At 36.6% G+C, this 22,144-nt stretch overlaps 1 protein-coding gene across 1 annotated transcript in view; it reads left to right on the plus strand.

The window, feature by feature from the left end:
- Positions 1-20,588, plus strand: part of Mettl15 (methyltransferase like 15) — a 175,031-nt gene extending 154,443 nt beyond the window's left edge. The window contains exon 7 of the mRNA XM_038330281.1: positions 18,972-20,588. Within this exon, the coding sequence (XP_038186209.1) occupies positions 18,972-19,411 (440 nt within the window). The 3' untranslated portion in view covers positions 19,412-20,588. The remainder of the gene's footprint in view (positions 1-18,971) is intronic.
- Positions 20,589-22,144: the final 1,556 nt, after the last annotated feature.

Raw genomic sequence — 22,144 nt, forward strand, 5'->3', positions numbered from 1 at the left:
CAGAATTTTGTGATTTTACTTAGTCTTACAAAGCAGTTAGGTTGTTGATCTGCTTCAAGCTGAGAAATTTAGTTCTAAGTCTTTTCAAGAGGCCGGTTGTCATCATTTCGTATGGGAGCACTCCAAATTCTGGACTCCTTTCTATTTTTTGACCACAGCAGGTGATCACTAATTGAATGCTGATCTTGTGGAAGGAATGACTTAGTTCAAACCCTAATCCTTGCTTTCTACAGAAACTAAAACATCTCTAGACCTCATCTTTCTATCTTTCTTATCTTGGGACTAGCAAGAAATATCTGACACTAGGGATATTCCCAGGAATTTGCAAAGATGGCCCCAGCTAAGACCCTAAGCAATAGTGGAGATAGTGCCTGAACTAGCCTTCCCCTGCAATCAGTTTGATGACTACCTTAATTGTCATCATGGAACTGATGGAAGCAGATGCAGGGCTTCACAGCAAAGCACCAGGTTGAGCTCCCAAAGTCTAGTCAAAGAGAGGGAGGCACTATAATATGAGCAAAGGGGTCGAGACCATGATAGAGATAGCACTGAAATAGTTTACCTGAGCTGTTGGGAGCTCACTGACTACTGATGACAGTGGGGTAACCAGCATAGGACCAAACTAGGCCCTCTGAATATGGGTGACAGTCGTATTGCTGGGACAATCTGTGGGGTCACTGGCCGTGCAGCCAGCATTTATTCCTAGTGCTTGAACTGGCTTTTTGGAGCCCATTCTCTTTGGAGCAATACCTTGCTCAGCCTAGATAAAGTAGTTCTGCCTCAAAGTGATGTACTTGATTTTATTGACTTCATAGGGGAGGCCTTACCATCTCTGAGGAGTGGATGGGAGGTAGGGTAGGGGAAAGGTGGAGGGAATGGGTACAGGGAAGGAAGTGGGAACTGGGATTAGTATGTAAAATTTCAATTAAATAATAATAAAGAAATAGGATTATTTGGCATTATTTTTGTTAAGCAGATATAATCATACTAATTATATTGTGGTTAAACCAATATAAGTATTCATTTATGGTCTAAAACCTTTTGCCAAATCCAAAATACACCCAAAGAACTTTATGTTCACAAGTAAGATAGTTGATCTCTCCATAGTCAAAAGTTGGTGATTCATGATACTATTTGAATAGAAAACATGAAGGCAGTGAAGCTTTGTTTGTATTTGTGATTCATGTTGATTAAATGTATATACTTATTTCCTGACTAGAATTTTATGTAACCTTTATTATGACTCATAAACTAGATGCAATGCTGGGGCTTAATGTATGCTTGTTGGACAAATGAAATTTTATGCACATTTATAGCGAAATAAAATGAAAATTTAGGGGAAATTGTAAGTGCCTAGGTGTCAACTGGGAATCAGTTGTAAGGATACATAGAACATAAAAAGGATCGAGAAGCTTACAGAAAATTAAAGGCACAGAGCACATGAACAAAAGCCTCCTTAAACCAGGCTGTGGAAACAGCTCAATCAGACAATGCCACACAAGCCGGAGGTCCAGAGTTCCATCCCTGGATCCCATGTAAAAAGTAAAAACTAGAATGGTGGCATGCAATTTTAGTTTCTGTGCTCAAATTACGGGTAAAAGAAGGCAGATTCTGGTGGCTGCAGCTCGTAAGAGATTTTGTTTCAACGCAAAAACAAAACCAAAAGCTCAGAATGAATGGCACCTAAGTAACAGCACGGAGGTTGATCTTCAGCCTCCATACACATTCATTCAGACATGCACGCGCACACACACACACACACACACACACATCCTCAAATATACTGCTCTTCTGTATTTGCTCTGTGAACTTGAGTGTGTGATTAATCTTCTCCGATTGGGGCGGGGGATGAAATATGGCCTACCAATGAGATGGTATCTAAGAATATTTTCTGTGAAAATTAGGGTCCAGGCGCACTTATCCACATTCCCTCCCCTTTTTATCCAAATCCAGGATAAGTCAGAGAGCAAACGAATGCACTGCCCAGACTCCTATGTGGCCTTTTGCTAACCCGCACTTTGCCGAGCGCACTTTGCCGAGCCGTGTGGTCTGTGATAGGCTGATCACTTCATTTCAACCTTTCTTCCCATAGGGATGACATGACTTTTAGGAAAAAGAATAATAGTCATCTTTCCCTGCATTGGGACATGTAAAGCATATCTTTCCACAGAAATAAACTTACTCCTAAAATGTCAATTGATACTTTAAGCAACAAACCGAGTTGCCATAGTAATACCATGCTTATTAGGATGAAGTTAGAAAATAACATGATTTATATTAATGGCATATGCCCTTACTTATTTCTGAAATCTTTTATTAGCAATGTTTTATGGCAAAGGGAGATTTTTTAGAAATAAGTAAAACATTTATCAAGATATAATTGTTGCCATCAAACATTAATGCAAATCCTAGAGTAGTGAAGGAATTTTTATCACTGTATTGTTGTGTGTTTCCTCCATCTTTAGAGAAAAGTTCTTTATACTAACAGTGGACTAGAAATAAAGTATTCGGTTGTTTCATTATCATGAAGATTAAAAATATGGTATGGGTAAACCCACAGTCAAGTTTTGATGTTATGCTAACATGTCATGGCTGTTGCGCTCATATCTATGATTATATATTGCTATTTTGTCATTTGTAATTTGTTGAATTAAAACATTACATACCATATTAGTTAATTTCATAATGTTTTTGACACTGAACTAACAAATAGCATTTCATGAATATACTTAGTTTTCCTATACAAGAAGTCCAGTTTTGAAGAGAATAAAATCTGGTACAGGATATGACCTTAAATCTTGCTTCTTAGAAAGAAAATAGAGCTTGGGGCTTGAAAGACAGCTCAGTGCTCTTGCATAAGATCCAAGTTCAGATCCCCGAAACCACATGGGGAAGAACACAATTGCCTGTAACTCTAGCTCCAGGTGATCCAGTACATTCTTTTGGCCTCCGTAGGCACCTGCACACATGGCATACTCTTACATAGACATATGCACATATATTGAATAATTGCTAGTCTCTATCAGTAGTACTAAGTAAGAAGAGATGTTCTAATACCAGCTGACCCAGACCAAGCACTAATTTAATGGTGATAATAACAATAAGGAGTACTAATGTTTATTAAGCACATACTAGGTACTATCTAAAATTATTTTTATAAATAATTGCAACAACCCACAAGACCTGTGTGCTGTTCCTATTTGCAGACCTCAGCTGCCCATAGTGAGATCATGTCATCAGAATTAACCTGGTAGAAATTGGAGATTAGATGAGATTTTGGAGAAGTTTAAAAAGAACCTCGCTGACTAAAGCCAATTTTACCCAGGATCATTCTGTTTCACAGATTTTAATTAACAGTTTGAAATTCGTAATATTACTTGAATTTCAGACTGGTGAAAATTGAACACTGTATTAAAGGATCCCAGGCGAAAGGGCACGAGTTGCGTCACAGAGACTTATTAAATGTGATGGAAATGCAACAGATGAATACCGGCAAACAGGTGCAAGAGCTCAATTAATTTTAAACCCTACGACTCAGGAGGATTGCAATGCATCGTGTTAACAGCCCCAGCACGTTGCTAATTTCATCTATGAGCTTAAAAATCTCAATACACTAGAGCATGTGAATGCATTAAATTTTAAAAAGTGGGACTAGTACTAGGGTATCCTAAAACTGAAAATGTTATTTTTTCTACAGGACATGAAATCACTTCTCTGGTGAAAAGATGGGGGTTTTTTTGTTACTGAACTCAGACTGCTTTTATGTACAAATTGAATTCCATTATTATGTGTAATATAGACTGCTGCTACTAAGCATGACTTTGTAAATCAGAAAAAGACTAGCAATTCACAAACAGTTTCCAGCTTCTTCACTGACATATGAAAGACGTTTGCAATCCATGCAGTGATAGTGTTAAATGGTAAGGGAATGCTGAAGTCTTTTTGGATGGTATGGTTGAAAATGGTAAATTGGGAACTAAGAGTAGCTAACACCAGGAATTCACCTCATTTGAGGTTCTGGGACCACTTGAAACTGTGATGGAGATGGGTGGAGGGCATCTCCACAAAATTCTACATACATGAACTCTTAAGGGACTATTTGAGAATTTGATGGAGACGGAGAACATCACCACATAACCTTGCACACATAAACAGCCTTAGAAAGAGATGAGTCAGAGAAGTTCTACTTCTAAAGTACCATTTCCTATATAGCACTATCTTTGAGTCAGACTGGTAAGATACCTTTTATCCAGTAGGTTTTCCTCCTTGTGCTTATTGTTTACCAGTCTTTGTATCTGAGATTGGGGAAGAAGAGTTAGTTCCCAGTTTTTTACAACCAAGTATGAGTGAAATGTGTACTGCAGGGTACTGCGTTGAAGTAGGTGGTGAAAATTAGGGCATCTTGGTAAGTGTTAAGGGTATGTAGATAGAAACTTCAAGAAGAAAGAAAAGGCATCCTAGTAAAAGGAAAGGGGCTAGAGAAGAAAGCCAAGTATGCCCCCTTTTTACTTTTAAATCATGTTTTTATGATAAATGTGTAACACAAATGTTTGAAAAATACTTTATGTCATGATTTCTGAAGAAACTTTAAAGAAAATAAAATCAGCAGGACTTAATTCCTCAAGATTTTTCCAGAAAAAAAAATACTTTATTCCATTTTGTATATAAGCTTACTCCTCCCAATGTTGGCTTAGCTGGAGCATATTTAGCAATCCTTTTAAAATATAGAAACAACTGTAACACAACTCCTTTCTAACAGGTGACTTGGGTGCATTTTGATTCTTAATCAAATATATGTAATCTGCACCTACCCAAAAGTCGAGATAATGGCACCAATCACAACTGTTGCTTTTATAAACCCACTATCAAGGAAGCGGATGAAAGGGGGGAGACAAATGTCCAGTCTAATAACCTGAGCTAACAATAAGTTATTTTCAGTAGAATGAAAAGGACAAAAGCCAAGGGTATTCATTTACATTCCCAGGTTATGAGACCAGGGAGGTTGCTGCTTTCACCAGATGCATAGTCTCTAGGGTTGACAATGCACATCTTCCCCAGGGACATGAAGAGAGAAAGCCAAACTCTTGCAACTCGATGCGAAGAGATTTGACATCCATTAAAACATCTCTCAGTAACAAGCTATTCAGGTTTAGAGTAAAGATTCTATACTTGGTCTTTCCCAGAAAATGAGATTGTTGCATAAAACACCTGACGTGGAATCAGAGCCTGTGTAAGCCACTCTGAACCTCGTGCCATCATTCTAGCTTCCGTTCCTCCTAATCAGGAAAGAGGAGATGAGGAGATTTGCTGAGCATACCATCTTAAAATTGCTGCCTTATTTGAGTGCATTTAAGCCAAAGATGATTCTAAGGACACTGAATTATATGCACAATGATATGGTGAAGTTTCACAACAAAAACAACAAAGAGCACTGATCTGGACTTTCCTAAGTGTCCAATAAATTGCTCAAAAATGTTAATTTTCTTCTAGAGTGTTTAGTTGCGGTATTTATTACCAAAAAGGGAGATAAGTGGTGTTTTAAGGTCATGAGTTTCATCCACATACAGTACCTGCAAATTTTGGAGGCAACATTTGACCCCTTGGTTTTTCTTTATTTGTTTTTTGTTTCATTTGGTATTGTTGTTTAGCTTTAATCAAATATAAGGATATCTGCTTCTTACCTCTCATAATTTGGGTAAGGATTTATTGACATAATTAAAGCACATAAACATGATTAACAGAAAGTCTGCTTTCAGCATTTCTCAAGTGTATTACCTGTAAAATAAATTATACAGAGTAATTAGTTTTTGAAAATAAAAACAGCTGGAGAGATGGCTCAGTGGATTAAGTGTTTTCCATGAAAACTGAGGAATAGAGTTTGGATCTCCAGCATCCACATAAAAGCCAGGTGTGTGCAACCTGGAGGCAGAGACAGAATTTAGGCCAGTATGGCTAGCAAGACTAGCCTAAATTGGAGAGTTCTATATTCAGCAAGATACTCTGCCTTAATATAGAGAGTGAAAAGTCACTGAGGAAGACAATATCAGATTTTCCAATTAATGCCCATATTAATTAATTAATGTGCATGCACAAACTCATACTCATATATGTGTGAACACACATGTACACCACACAAAACCTTGAGAAACATTGAGGAAGATCTTTAAATAGTTATATTTAGGATTTTATCATGGTCATTGTCGCTTAGCAGAGGAGGGTGGCATCTTGCATTATTTATACTTCTGTGACAGAAGCAGTCTGTTGTTTGGTTGGGATTTGGCATTTTACTATGCCACTTTCCCAGAAGCATCAGTTTAGAAAAATATCATATACACAACCAGGAATCTTCCTTTTCTTTTTGCTACTGTGTCTTTGACAGTCATTATAACATTGCTTTTCATTCCTATTAAAGGGTTTCAGTTCCTTCAAGTCAATGATGACATACGTTTAAGTGTTTTAATCCTCAGTATTTAGCCTATTAAAGATTTTAAATATTGGCTAAATGAATGAATGGTGTATTGTTAAGCATATGCATTTGTTTGGGTTCTTGCAGGATATTTTTGTGATAATGTGAACTATAATTGTTTTAGTCTAGAAATCTACTGGTAACTTTAGATGCACTAACTAGTCAGACTAAATAAATGGACCAGCAGAGCAAGACTGCGAAAACAAAGGAGTGGATTAAAATGACTCACAATATATTTTATTGTTGTGAAACTATGCTTAAGAAATAAGATACCTGTGTAGAAAGATATCTTATGAAAGCTACAGAAATAAAAAAGCAGAAACAGAAAAAATGTAATAAAAAACAAAATAATAATGTTGTACTCTTAAAATGACAGAATACAAGTTGTATAATTTACAATGTAAGAGAAGTTTAGAAGTTTAATTATGGAAAATAATCTCCTGGCAAGATGGTTGAAACATAATCTGGATGGTTTATGTTAATGAGGCTTAGGTGCTTATTCATAGCACCAGTTATAAATAGTCATCATCAAATAAAGAACAATAAATTCTAAATCCTCATAGTTTAAATATATAAGCAATACTTGGCAAATTTGAGGGTATATCATTAATCTGTGCATTAGAAACATTTTGAATACTGATACTCCTCACTTCTTAGTCTAGAATAAGTGTTTAGCAAATCTTTTTTTGTTTTTATTGAGCTATATATTTTTTCTCCACTCCTTTTCCTTCCTCTCCCCTCCCCTTCTACCCTCTCCCATGATCCCCAAGCTCACAATTTACTCAAGAGATCTTGTCTTTTTCTACTTCCCATGTAGGCTAGATCCATGTATGTCTCTCTTAGGGTCCTCTTTGTTATCTAGATTCTCTGGGGTTGTGAATTGTAGGCTAGCTTTTTCTTGTTTTATGGCTAAAAGCCACTTATGAGTGAGTACATATTATATTTGTCTTTCTGGGTCTGAGTTACCTCACTCAATATGATGTTTTCTAGATTCATCTGTTTATCAGCAAATTTCAAGATGTCATTAGTTTTTTTTTCCTGATGTGTAGTACTCCATTGTGTAAATGTACCACATTTTCCTTGTACATTTTTTTTGATTGAGGGGCATTTAAGTTGTGTCCATATTCTGGCTATGACAAATGATGCTACTGTGAACATAGTTGAGCACATGTCCTTGTAATATGATTGAGCATCCTTTGGGTATATACCCAAAAGTGGTATTTCTGGATCTTAAAGCGGGTTGTTTCCTAATTTTCTGAAAATTGCCATACTGATATCCAAAAATGCTATACCAGTTTGCACTACTACCAGCAATGGAGGAGTGTGCCTCTTACCCCATATCCTTTCCAAAATAAGCTGTCATCAATGTTTTTGATCTTGGCCATCCTGACCAGGTATAAGATGAAATCTTAGAGTTGCTTTGATTTACTTTTCTCTGATGGCTAATGATGTTGAACATTTTCTTAAGTGTCTTTCAGCCATTTTAGATTCATCTACTGAGAGTTCCCTGTTTAGGTCTGTACCCCCTTCTTTATTGGATTATTTGTTGTTTTGATGACCAATATCTTGAGGTTTTTTTATATTTTTGAGGTCACCACTTGTCTGATGTGGGGTTGGTGAAGATCTTTTCCCATTCTGTATGCTGCTGTTCTGTCTTGTTGACCGTGTGCTTTGCTTTTCAGAAGCTTCTCAGTTTCAGAAGGTCCCATTTTTTAACTGTTGCTCCCAGAGCCAATGCATTCAAGTGTACTTTCTCTTCTATGAGGTTCAGTGTGGTTGGTTTTATGTTGAGATCTTTGATCCATTTGGACTTGAGTTTTGTGCATGGTGATAGATATGGGTCTATTTTTATTCTTTGACATGTTGATATTCTGTTATGCCAGCACCATTTGTTGAATATGCCTTATTTTTCCATCTTATAATTTTTTGCTTTCTTGTCAAAAATCAGGTGTTCATAGGTATGTAGATTGATATCTGGGCCTTCAATTTGGTTTCTGTTTGTTTTTATGGTGTTTGGCAAATCTTCAATGTTTAAAGTTCCCCTTCCCTACCCACTTTGTTTTACACCTGACAATAAGAGAGAAATAAATTTGTGAATGGTATCCACCAGGGAATTTTTTTTTATGTACACTAAATACTACTTAAATGCTTTTAATATTTCATATTCATAATAATTCAGTGTTCCAGAGTTATCAATGTGACATCTTACAACTGAAAGACATACTCAGAGACTAAGTGTATACCTCATACCCACAGCCATAAAGAGAAAGGCTTTTCTGAGATTAGTACCATTTTTGTTACCCAATCTGTCTTACTATATGTGTGACCATTCATATGCTTTTGTTGTAAGGAACTGCTTATTCATCCCAGTTGCCCAGAACCAAAATAATCACACAGAAACTGTATTAATTAAATCACTGCTTGGCCCATTAGCTCTAGCTTCTTATTGGCTAACTAATACATCTTAATTTATCCCATTTCTGTTGATCTGTATGTCACCATGAGGTTGTAGACTACCAGCAAAATTCTAGCACATCTATTTCCAGCTGCGGTGGTTTCATAGCATCTCTCTGACTCCGCCTTCTTCCTCCCAGCATTCCATTTAGTTTTCCCCACCTAGTTCTGTTCCCCTATAGCTCTGCTATAGGCCCAAAGTAGTTCCTTTATTCATTAATCAATCAAAGCAACATATAGACAGAAGGACCTCCCACATCATGCTTTTCCTTGGTAAGATATAATTTTGTAAATGGTGTACTTACAGATGTTTAATCATGACTTAGATGACAACAGCTATTAAACTATAATGACATGTAAAATATCAACAGAAATACCATGTTCTTGGATTAGTTTAATATTAAGATAATCTTAATTATTATTCAAACTAGCCAAGGAAGTTGCTGTAGTTCTAATTATACTACTACTTTCTGTATATGCCTCATTAATTATTTATTTCATTTGGAATTATAAATGCAAGAGAAATATACAACAAAGCTTTGAAAAGATGTTTAATTATGGACTAGGATGGTTACGAGGAAGTTACCCCAAGTGACAAAATCTAGCATACTGTATCTTGAAATACAGTATTTCATCAGAATCATGGTGTGGGGTATTCCATCCCGCCCTGCCCCCACCTTGGCCCTTTTGTCTGAGCTGCGACCCTGGGCTGCCTGGAATCCCTGATCCTGTGCCCTGACATTCCATCTGAACTGAACCTCCACCTGACGTTAGATGAAGAAAATGACAGAGCCCCACATTGGAGCACCGGACTGAGCTCCCAAGGTCCTGATGAGGAGCAGAAGGAGAGAGAACATGAGAAAGAAAGTCAGGACCGTGAGGGAACCTCCAGCTGGCGACAGATGGGGAAGGTGACTGAGCCCCACATTGGAGCACTGGACTGAGCTCCCAAGGTCCTGATGAGGAGCAGAAGGAGCGAGAACATGAGGGAGAAAGTCAGGAACGAGAGGGGTGCGTTCACTCATGGAGACGGTGGGACAGAACTAATGGGAGATCACCAACTCCAGTTGGAATGGGACTGATGGATCATGCGACCAAACCCGTCTCTCTGAATGTGGCCAACAGCGGGGGCTGACTGAGAAGCAAAGGACAATGGCTCTGGGCTCTGATTCTTCTGCATGGACGGGCTCTGTGGGAGCCTTCTCAGCTTGGTCGATCACCTTCCTGGACCTGGGGGGAGTTGGGAGGACCTTGGACTTAGCATAGAGTGGGGAACCCTGATGGCTCCTTGTCCTTGAGAGGGAGGGAGGGGAGGTATGGGTGGAGGGAAGGGGAGGGAAGGGGGAGAAGGAGGGGAGGGAAGGGGGAGGAGGAGCGAAGGGAGGGGGTAGGAGGAGGGAAGGAGATGGAAATTTTTAAATATAAAAAAAAATAAACCATGAGAAAAAAAAAAAGAATTGATGCAGAAACTAGAATGTAATACATAGAACTCAATGTGAAAAGTTGCTTGTAAGACACTGTAAAGAGTTGATGCCTGAGACTAAGCTATTCAGTTACCATTCAATTTAGGCTCAGTATTCATATATTTGCTAGTATTGCTACTACTGTTATTTCTGCTTTAGATTTGGATTATTTTAATGGGGCATATTTTATTCTCCTTTTGGTAACCTCACAAAGTACACTGAAGTGCCATGACTTCAAATAGTTGCCATTTTAAGTTGCATTTTCCACTAGGCTAGAAAATCAGACATGACACATCAATAAGAACTAGTCTCTGCTCTTTGTGATATATGGTAAGGTGAGTCCAAGGTGGCTGTCTGAACTTTGCCCAAATGGCTTAAGAACCTAGTGTTGTATATTTATAGACTCATGCCGAGAGTCTTTATATTGGTCATCAGTTAATCTTCTTAAATTTTTCATGTACTAACTAGTTGCTTGCTATTTTATATGACGTGTCCATGGTCCATGTTGTATTTCTAACTTGCTCAGAGTTGGTGCAGAAGCAGACTCTGCAATGTCTAGAGAATAGACCTGGAAAGAGCGTAATGCTAATGGTTAAAACTCTAAGGGTCCACATTTAAAAGAAAGTGGGTGGAACAAGGATAAGACTCGGAAGACTTTGGTTTTGGAGGTGATTATCACAAGAATAGTTCCACAATTTGTCATCTTTCCATTAATAACTCATTGTCAAAACACAACTAGACTTTCCAAGATGACTAATTTTGGTATTAGATTCAGTCTTACAATTTGAGAAGAATTCTGGAATCATTGTGTATACCAGGTTCAGATGAGATTCGGGATCTTTGACAGGGTTTTTTTTTTTTTTTTTTCTGGTACTGATTTAAGAGACAAATGTAGACCTTTCATATTCCCAAGCTACAATTAATAATTCAGGAAAAAATATTGTAATGTAGTCCCATATTAAAAGGATGTGTTTTGGTCCAAAATGATAGAATTAAAACTATTACGTACTCCCGCTGTCACTTGATATCCATTTTGCTAAGCCAGCATGTACACCTTCAGACTGCTGTGAGTACTAACTGACTACTCCTCCACACTTCAGGCTTGGCACCCATGGTACACTATGTGTCCTAATCTATGTGCTGGTCCTCATGCATTTTGTACAATCAGTGTTTCCCCTATAACTATAGACATTATAGTTTCCGATTCCATTTCTTTAAATTCATGTTTCTATCAGGAGACTTTAGAGACTTTAAATCACATCATTTAAAACTGTAGTTTCTACTTGTTGACTTTGGGCACACAGGTAAAATAACAAGGAATTGTTATTGGCAGGAGCAATGCATCATGATGATTGGGGGAAGTCAGATTTCTTCATAATAGATTCCATCTAGAAAAAAAAAATAAAAATAAATAAAAAAATAAAAAGAATCATGGTGTGGTAAGTCAATAGGTGAAATGTAGCATTTACAAAATAGGAGTGCTGGACTTCATACTATAATGAAAGTTATTTTCATGTGAATCAAATACTTATGCATACAGACAAACCCAGAAATATATCAAAAAATGACTCAGTGGATGAGAGTGCTTGCTTTGCAAGTTTGAGAACTTGAATTTGAATCCCAGCAACCATGTACAAATCCAGGTCTGGTTATCCCCTCATTATTGTGGAGCAGGGACAGCAGAACGTGGACATTACCTGACAAGCCAGCCTAGCCCAGATGTGTTCTTCTGGTTTTGAGACATTGCCTTGAGACACTTAAGACAGAGAGCTAAAGGGAAGGCATTGCATGTCCTGTAGCTTCCTCCCGCACAGGCACTCATACCTGCATATACATGTACAAATACTGCCGCCCTGCCTCCACCCCATCACTCACACATAATTCATCACATACAGAATTTTCTGGGTTGGCATTCAGTCCACACACCACAAAAACCTTAATTTCTGTATAGCAGGAAATCTATAAAATTGAGGTCATAATGTAAAAATTTGATTTATATATGATAGAACAAGGGTTAATATTATTTTTTAATAAACAAGCCTTCCAAATCAATGAAGGTAAAAAGCAACATCACATTAAGAACATGAGCATAAGATTTATTCAAGCAATTTACAGCCGGAATCAAATGGCTATTAGATTTGAAAAGATGCCCAAACCTACTAATTGCCAAAGAATGCAAATTAAAACAACAGTCCACTATCATTAGCCTACTATTAGACTAGTCAGGAGTAAACAGTTATTATTCCTCATACTGGCAAGGATGTGGGGATATTGACTCTATAATATACCATTGATGGAAGTAAATTGGTGCAATCTACTTAGAGGGCAAATTTAGAAGTATTGATCCAAATTTAAGTGGGCAAAAATACCCTTTGACCTAAATAATTCCAATTCTGTAGACATTTAAAGTTATCATACAGGGTAAGCACTTTGCTCAGATTCTGAGTTCCAATATACTCTGTAGGCTTTTAGTGTTGTACATAAATCTAAATTGTGCAGTTTACATATTTATTACAGGCCCATTGAAGTAAAAAATTAAAAAATATTTTACATGTTCCTGTTATGGTAACAATATGAACTTGACCTGATAAAGCCACCTTTATCTTATCTACAAGTGTATTCTGAGCTATCTGGGATGTGGTTAGCAATATAAATACTTGATAAGTGAATGAACAAAATGAATTATAGAGCATCTGTACAGCTGAAGTCACTTTTCAAAATAAGGTAAGTAAGCCATGTGATACATTATTTTGCAGTTCATTCTCTTATATACTTATATATGCATAAGTTTATATAGGTATATATATATATATATATTTAAAGACACAAGGAAACATGCTTTTTGGTTGACTCTTGGGAAGAATTTTTTAAAGTAACTATATTGGCAATTTATTTCATATGCAACAGCATTTTCATTAGCTTTTACGTTTTAAACAGTGGCTATGTTTATGCAGTTTAAATTGCTTAAGATATTAATGGCATTTAAATGTATATTGCTAATTTTATTTTTATTTTGCAAAAGAAATATATAAACTATGTTCAATTTGCATGTTAACAATGTATCATCCATATAGTAAGGGTTTGCAAGTTTGCATTTCCTGAAGTAAAAATTACCTGCAGGTGCTCCATTTTGTGTGCAAATGCTTGATGGATTAAGTACAAGTCCAATAATTATCCAATATAATTAAATCCATGGAATCATGTGTGTTGAGACATTGAAATTGCTAGCCAATTTGAGGCCTCAATTGCCCCATTAACATCATAATTTAGTACCCACAATCACATTTGATACAATGATCTGGACCTCTACCATGGGTTTGTTTTTTTTTACTATTATTATATTTTTATTTTTTTAATTGAGCTATATGCTTTTCTCCCTTCCCCTTCGCTTCTACCCTCTCCCATGATCCCCATGCTCACAATTTACTCAGGAGATCTTGTATTTTTTCTACATCCCATGTAGATTAGATCCATGTATTTCTTTTTTAGGATTCTCATCGTTTTCTAGGTTCTCTGGAATTGTGAATTGTAGGCTGGTTTTCTTTGCCTTATGTCTAAAACCCACTTCTGAGTGAGTACATATTATATTTGTCTTTATTGGTCTGTGTTACTTTACTCAATATGATGTTTTCTAGCTCCATCCATTTTCCTTCAAATTTCAAATTAGTTTTTTTTCCTTCAAATTTCATTAATTTTCATTAGTTCATTTTTTCCCCACTGTGTAGTACTTCATTGTGTAAATGTACCACATTTTCCTCATCCATTTTCAATTGAGAGGTATTTAGGTTGTTTCCGGGTTCTGGCTATGACAAATGATGCTACTATGAACATAGTTGAGCACATGTCCCTGTAATATGATTGAGCATCCTTTGGGTATATACCCAAAAGTGATATTGCTAGATCTTGAAGAGGGTTGTTTCCTAATTTTCTGAAAATTGCCATACTGATATCCAAAAGTGCTATGGCAGTTTGCACTCCCCTCCCACCAGCAATGAAGGAGTGTGTCTCTTACCCCACATCCTCTCCAAAATAAGCTGTCATCAGTGTTTTTTATTTTGGCTATTCTGACAGGTGTAAGGTGGAATCTCAGAGTTGTTTTGATTTGCATTTCTCTGATGGCTGAGGATGTTGAGCATTTCTTTAAGTGGTTGGTGGTTGTTTTTGAGAGACAGAATATGAAGTTGGGAATGTAGGGATTGAGTGGAGAAGATCTGGGAGTAGTTTGGAGAGAGGAAAATTATGACAAATATGTTGTATGAAAAAGAAGCAAATTTAAAAAATAGCTTTGTCTCTTGACCTCAAAGAAATATCAGGCTCTTTTAAGGTACTGGCCCTATGTAATGAACCGCTGAAACTGACTTGTTAGTTCTAGAGTAGAGCTAGTCATCTCATTTTTGTCGATGGTATGCTAGGGCTTTAGGAGGAAACAGGAAACAGCTCCTGTTGTCAAAAAAGTCAGAGACAAATCTTTGAGTTGAGTAAATATGGGGTAATTGTGATGAGTTCTATCCAGGTTAAGCACATCTTTTCCCACATAAAACTAATATACATTGTCCTATGTCAGCCAAGTCTGTTAATTAAAACACAAAAAAGATAATTTTCCACCCAAATTGTGGTTGAGACCATATTTTCTGTCTTAGCTACTCTGTTCCATAATTGAATGAATTAGGTATACTAGACTCCATGATTAAACTCAGGAAATGGAAAAAGAAACAAATTCTATTTCTGATTTTAAAGAAAAGCCCGTGGGAGATTAGGAAGAAGTGCCAGGCTGCAATACCGAGCTCCTTAAAGGCTGGGACCGTGTCTCACTTTCAGTAATATTTCCTTCCTTATGGCCTAATCCAGAGCCCAGCAGCTGAGCAGGTACTGAATTTGGTGTGGTTTTGAATCTTTTTTCCCCCAATGACTTGTAAATAGATGTTTCTTTCAAATCTCTGATAGTCATAAAGACTCCATCCTAGCACTCTTCCCCAGGGACTGCAACAAGGAAATCCATTTAGGGACTCTCACAATGGCAGGATGCTTACTTGTCTCTCAGCTTAATAATTGGGGGAAAAAAAAGCCTTGATGAATCCTTCATGTTTGGTAGACGTTTTCATTTGTATTTTTGTATTTGTATTCTTGCTAGTTGGTGCTTTGTTCTTACTGCTTTTGAGCTCTGTTCTCTTATGGATACCTTTATATTCTTTGTGTGTATGTGTGTGTGTGTGTGTGTGTGTGTGTGTGTGTGTGTTGTGCATGTGTGCATGCACACAAATGCTTATAAGTAAAATCTATAGATCATTGTTAAGTGTCGCCCTCAGTTGCTCTTCCTGCTTTTTGAAATAGGGTTTCTTCAGTGAAGCTGAAGCACATCAATTTGGCTTAGTTGTCTGGCCAGTGAAGCCCTAGCGTTCAACTGTCTCTAGCCCCAAAATTACTGGGCCAGCAGACATGTTGCTATGGCAGACTTTTACTGGACACTCAGGGTCTGAAACCAGGTCTCATACTTGCACAGCAAGAATTATATTGATTGAGCCGTTTTTCCAATCCCCCTTTTAGTCCTTCTTTTTGTAAGCTATAAAAATGAAGCACAGATATTAATAAAAAGAAGCCTTGGAAATTACTTTATCCAAAACAGAAGAGGATGTGTGACAGATATTCTTAGCAACACTGAAATGCTTAACAAAGCCCGACATTTCTTGTTCTCTGAAGATAGGGCAGGAAAGTCACTGAATCATATTTAAAAATCTTCTCCAGGAAATCCATTGAATATAGTCCACATGAGAATTCCATAAACAATAGTAACAAAGCTCCAGAATGAAAGTGTAATAGTTTAGTAATAGCTTGTCATTCTTAGACCTAGATATAATTGAAAGATTTCGTGTTCATTTTCTGTGACTACATGGTATTGCAAAGGTCACATGGGACCCGCCTGAAGAAAAGCATGTCTGATTACAGGGATCTTAAGTTGTGGTCTCCAGGTTTCTATATGGTGTGGATACGTCTAATGTAAATATAGATTATATAAACTTGAAATTGCATTATATAGTACATTAACATAATTTTACTTTATGTTACTACTTTGAAATAAAAAACAATTTTTCAGATTAAAAAAATTAGCTAAGATCCTCATAGTGTACAGCTAACTTACTGTCAGAATTATAAACACTCTGTTATGAGGCCTTAGGAAAGAGCCATTTTTTCTGGGAAACAGAAATGTCATGTTTCTAGGATTACTCCAGATCAATTGATTATTTTTATTATTTTGTTATAAAAAAGCCTTTTTATTTCAAAAACATATTCATTGACAGTAGTCTGCAAACATACATTGTGCTCTCCACTTTTCTCTGTTTTATGAACTTAGATAAGATAAAGCCATTTATGAATAATTCAGTACTATGTTTAAAATTATATCCTGAAATGAATATCTTTTAAATAAAAATTCTGTTATAAAGTATCAAGTTAAGTGATTGCCACATATAAGTCGCTCTTAATTTCTATAAAATTGTAAATATAATGGTAAATTTAAATCATTTAAAAGCACCCTATAATATTTGTTTTGAAACTGAATTTTTCATGGCATTTCTCTTTTGAACATGGTGTTGAATTCTGAATACTTTAGAGTAGCTAAGAGTCCAGTCTTGTTCTAGCTTCCTCTAAATCTGAGCCTCAAATAATGACTCACTAAATTTTGTTTAGGTCCTTAGAATTCTGTGAAACTCATTTCTTAGTGATCCAAACTATTTTTCTTAAAAACGTGAGGCATCAGTTAACAGATTGAAAGAAATTGACCTAGCTTTTCTCTTCTGACAGTGACATCTTGTTTCTGAGAGTCCCATCAGGTTGGAGGATAAATTTCTAGAATCTAACCTTTTCTAGCATGTATGTTTCCAGGGAACAGAGTGAGCTTATCATGATTTTTTATTTAGATACCCAGGTTCTTCATACTTTTGTATGTTACTTCTCTCTTGTATAATGAAGTTCACAGAGAAAATTAATATATAACACTGACTGTCCTGATGCTATATAAACATTATGAAATGTGAGATAAACATACATATCCTTGTATGATTTACTTTTTTTCAAGAAGCATATGTAAGATATTAAAATACTAGGATTTCATTCATTTTTGTAGATGTTCATTCATAAGAAATCTAGAATGAAAATATAATTTCTTTGGAATGTTTACTAATAACCTGCTCTTAAAGGTAAAATTCTTGTGTAAACTCATTGGCATTTCTAAGGTATAATTACATCATATCTGCCAATGCAAGCTTGTATAAAATTCATCATTTTTGCTCATATCAATCCTTGAGCTGTACAGAGCAAGCTTGATCTTATGTGCATGTTGCAGAGTGTTATGGAGACAGTATCTTCTGATATTCTGCACTTTGCTTCTTTTGTGTTCAGATTCAAATATCATTAGATTGGTGATTTGATTTTTTTTTTCTTTTCTGTGGATTTTTTATTACGTTTCAAAGCAAAACTTTTTAATTTTCATAGACTCCCAACTTACCATATTTTTCCTTTTATCATTCATAAACAGTATTTATTTCCCCCAATACAAGTGTTGCAGTTCTGAAGGGAAAGGTATCCTGGCAGTCGGGAGCAAGGAAAACCACAAAGTTACACTGCACAACAAACCTCACAGAAGAAATTTATTGGGAAAGACACAGAGGATTGTTACCTCTGCTTAAGAGCCTCTACTTTCCCATCCTTTTCTCTCATACACTGAGCATTCTTCTCCTTTCCCCCACAAGTTCAGTTTATTTTGCCCAAGAAGTCTTTGGAATGGGGTCTGACCTGGCCTGTGGTCAACCTACTAGGGATTGATCAAAAAAAAAAAAAAAAAAAAAATCAACTCTTTCTCTTCCAACAGCTATCACAGGCCAGTGGCTTCTCAACAAGGGGTGGGACGTGGTGCTCACCTGGCCACCTCTTTGCTAGGAGTTTGTTTGACCTAAACTTGCACGTATCTTATGCATGCTTTCATAATCACTGTAAGTGATCTTCCTGTTGTGTTGGGAAAACACTGTCTCCTTGAAGTCATCTATCACTGCCACCAGCAGCTCTTAAATTTCTGCCCCTTCTTCCAGGAAGAATCTTGTGCCCTGAGGGGGTGGATTGTGGTACATAGATCCTATTTATGGCTGAGCATTCCCTAGTCTGTTCTCCTCTGTGCATTGACTTATTGAGGATCTGTTATTTTCTTTGCTGCTTTTATGATTTTTCTTACTGTCTTTAGCTTATGCAGTTCAGTTATGATGCACTTAGATATGGTTTTCTTTATTTTATTTGCAGCATATTACACTTTATTACTATAAGCTAATGGTTTTTGCAAAGTTGTGAAATTTTGTAATAATATCTTCAAAATATTGTCTACTCCTATTTCTCCCTCTTTGATTACAGTTGTTGAGCTATAAAAGATAGTTATGATATATGGTTTTAAACCATAAAGAAAATTAAAATAAGAGGAAATTATTACTAAAATGTCATTATTTCTCAGAAAATTTAGTTTTTAAAAAGTGTACACTGTATGACATTTACATAGCAAATGTTAATGTTGCCTGTCTTTTTTCCTTATTCTTGCAATATCTCTCTAGGTGCCTTTCCTACCTCAGCTGTCTATGCAAGAAAGGACTTGCTACAAAGATCTACCCACATTGCCACCAAGACGTTCCAAGCTCTTCGGATCTTTGTGAACAATGAACTCAATGAACTCTATACAGGACTGAAAACAGCACAGAAATTTCTGAAAACTGGTGGTCGTCTTGTTGCGCTCTCCTTCCATTCTTTAGAAGATCGCATTGTCAAACGATTTTTGCTTGGGATAAATATGACAGAAAGATTTAACCTCAGCATCAGACAGAAGGTAAGGCAAACTGCACAGCTGGATTCAAGTCAGAGTGAGGGGAGCAGCTCTGGAAGAGCTCCTCTGATGTGGGATTTGATTCACAAGAAGGTACTTACCCCAGAAGATGAAGATGTCCAGGATAACCCCAGAGGGCGCTCAGCCAAGCTCAGGGCGGCTATCAAATTATGAGGCTCTTATCATCAAAGTTGCCTTCTACACTTCTAATATATTTCTAATTGAAAACCTTGTTTCTGAACAGTTTAATGCAATATAAAGTATGGGGCAGCCTGGAAATTAGTGGTATTTCGTATTTTTGTCTCTAAAGATAATATAGGAAGTTTTAACATGAATTAAAAACTTTCACTCAGAGAGCAGAGAGTATCAAAACTGTAAGCACTTGTTGATCTCTGCATTGTATTTGAATTATAAAATTCAATTCTTTCTTTAATGGGGAAATGGAAAAACTGTGACATTGTATTAATCTAGGTTTGTAAACTCAAGCTGTCAAAAGAAATATAATCATATTTGTATGCTCTAAATTCCAAAATGAGTTATTCACATTTCCAACAGACTTCCTATGGCTCAAGTAATTCATGATGATTATGAAACAAATTATAGTTACTCCTACTATAACTTTCTCAAATATAAACTTTTTATTATTATTATTTAAAATCTGCCACACTGATGACTTTCACTAGCAAAGTCATAGCTCATTGCTCTGGTGGCATTTCTCAATATGACCCATGTTTCATGTATCTCAGAGTAACCACATAGACTTTCCCTAACAGCCCGCATGGAAAATTTGAAGTCCAGAATTTCTACTTGATGCCAAGTGTATCAATTGCTGTAATGTATAATACCTTTAGTGAGCAATGTAATCTCTCATTTGCATCTTGTGTTTTTATTAATTTTTAGACATCATGCAGAGTAGTATGTGTCTTTTTAAATGGTGTTTCCATGAAAATAAAGCATAGTATTGATTATTCTCACCCCCAATACTCTTCTCTTTCCCTTCCCCAATTCCTTCTTCCCTTACTGGACTCTCCCTCCCCTAAAATGGTCCTTACTCTGCCTCATGTTGTCACAGATACTCTATTATCCTCTATATATCACTCTCCCCTCTCTTAGCCCTATTTCTACTTGTGTATACATATTATATTCATATGTATATTTATACATAACATACATGTAAGTTTAAATATAGTTTCTTTCTGCATATGAGAAGAAACATGTAATATTTGTCCTTCTGAATCTGACTTTTTTGCTTGATATAATGATATCCAGTTTCATTCTATTTTTTGAAGATGAAAAATAAAATAACCTCATTTTGTAACTGAATAAAATCCCACTGCTTATATGCACTATATTATGTTTGTGTGTGCATTGGTTTTTTTGTGTGTACACAGATGTGTGCGGGTGCTCATATACATGTGTTTGTTTATGTGTAGGTCAGAGGTCAATCAATGGCAGGTGTCTTTCTCAGTCTGTTTTGTGAGATAGGGTCTGTTAATTGACTTCAAGTTCACTGACTGGTTGCAGTGTATTGCCAGTTAGCTTCAGGGATCTACCCATTGCTAGCTTTTCATCCTGGAATCATAGATTTTACCCTTGTACCCTAGTAGTTAAGGAAATGATGCCAAGAACTGGCTATTGATTCCATGAGATTAAAATCAATAAAAAGAGGCTGTGAATGTGATTATAAATGGACTAGTGAATAGACCATTCTTAACATGTGAAGTGCAGATGTGCAATATTCATATAAATGGCTAACATCTTTATACATGGGGAAATAGAAGTGAAACTTCATTGAGAGACTGTTTCTCCCATTCCGAAAAACAATCATTATGAAAACAAATTCTGCTTCCTGGGGCCCTCCATGCATGTCCCTCTTTGGTTCCTCCTTTTTACCTAGCTTTTCTAGGGTTGTGGATTGTAGCCTGGCTATCCGTTGCTTTATGTTTAATATCCACGTATGAGTGTGTATATATCATTTGTCTTTCTGGGTCTGGGCTACCTCACTCAGGATGATTCTTTTCTAGTTTCATCTATTTGTCTACAAATTTCATGATGTCATTGTTTTCTTTTACCTTGGAGTAACATTCCATTGCATAAATGTAAAACATTTTCTGTAGTGATGGGATGTGGGCCACTTCCCGCCGCCCCTGCTCCAGGCCGCCTGGCTCCTGCATGGTTAGCTTTATACCTGAAATAATTACACCGAAACTGTATTCTTTTAAACACTGCCTGGCCCATTATTTTCAGCCTCTTACTCACATCTTGATTAACCCATATCTAATAATCTGTGTAGCACCACGAAGTGGTGTCTTACGGGGAAGTTTCTAGCGTACGTCCATCTGGCCTGGTGGCTGGCTTCATGGCGACTCTCTCAGAAGAGAGTCATGGTGGTCTCACTTAGGAGAGGCATGGCTTCTGACTGAGCCATCTACCTCACTTCCTTCTTCCTGTTCTGTCTACTCCACCCACCTAAGGGCTGGCCAAGGCAGTTTCTTTATTAAAACAGAAGACCCTCCCACATCATTTCCCCTTTTTCTGTCTAAACAAAAAAGAAGGCTTTAACTTTAATAGCAGAATTACATATAACAAAACAGTTATCAAGTAAGAATTAGTTACTATATATATATATATATATATATATATATATTCCATAACAAAGGAAAACAACTATAACTATCTATTCTTCAACTCCATCAAAGACTCTATAATATTACCTAGGTAAACAAGAAGTAAGCTACTTCCAAAACTCTAGAAATGACAGAGACATCTCGCTGCCTGGACAGTCACCCAAAGTTCTTTTGTACTGTTGGGGCATCCATCTTCGGCCTACAGGCCCAAAGTTTCCAGCAGACATTTCCATGAAGCAGGAAATTTCAAAGACAGTTCAGTCACTATCTGCTGTGTCCT

Source organism: Arvicola amphibius, chromosome 5, assembly GCF_903992535.2.
Source record: "Arvicola amphibius chromosome 5, mArvAmp1.2, whole genome shotgun sequence".
Taxonomy (NCBI): domain Eukaryota; kingdom Metazoa; phylum Chordata; class Mammalia; order Rodentia; family Cricetidae; genus Arvicola; species Arvicola amphibius.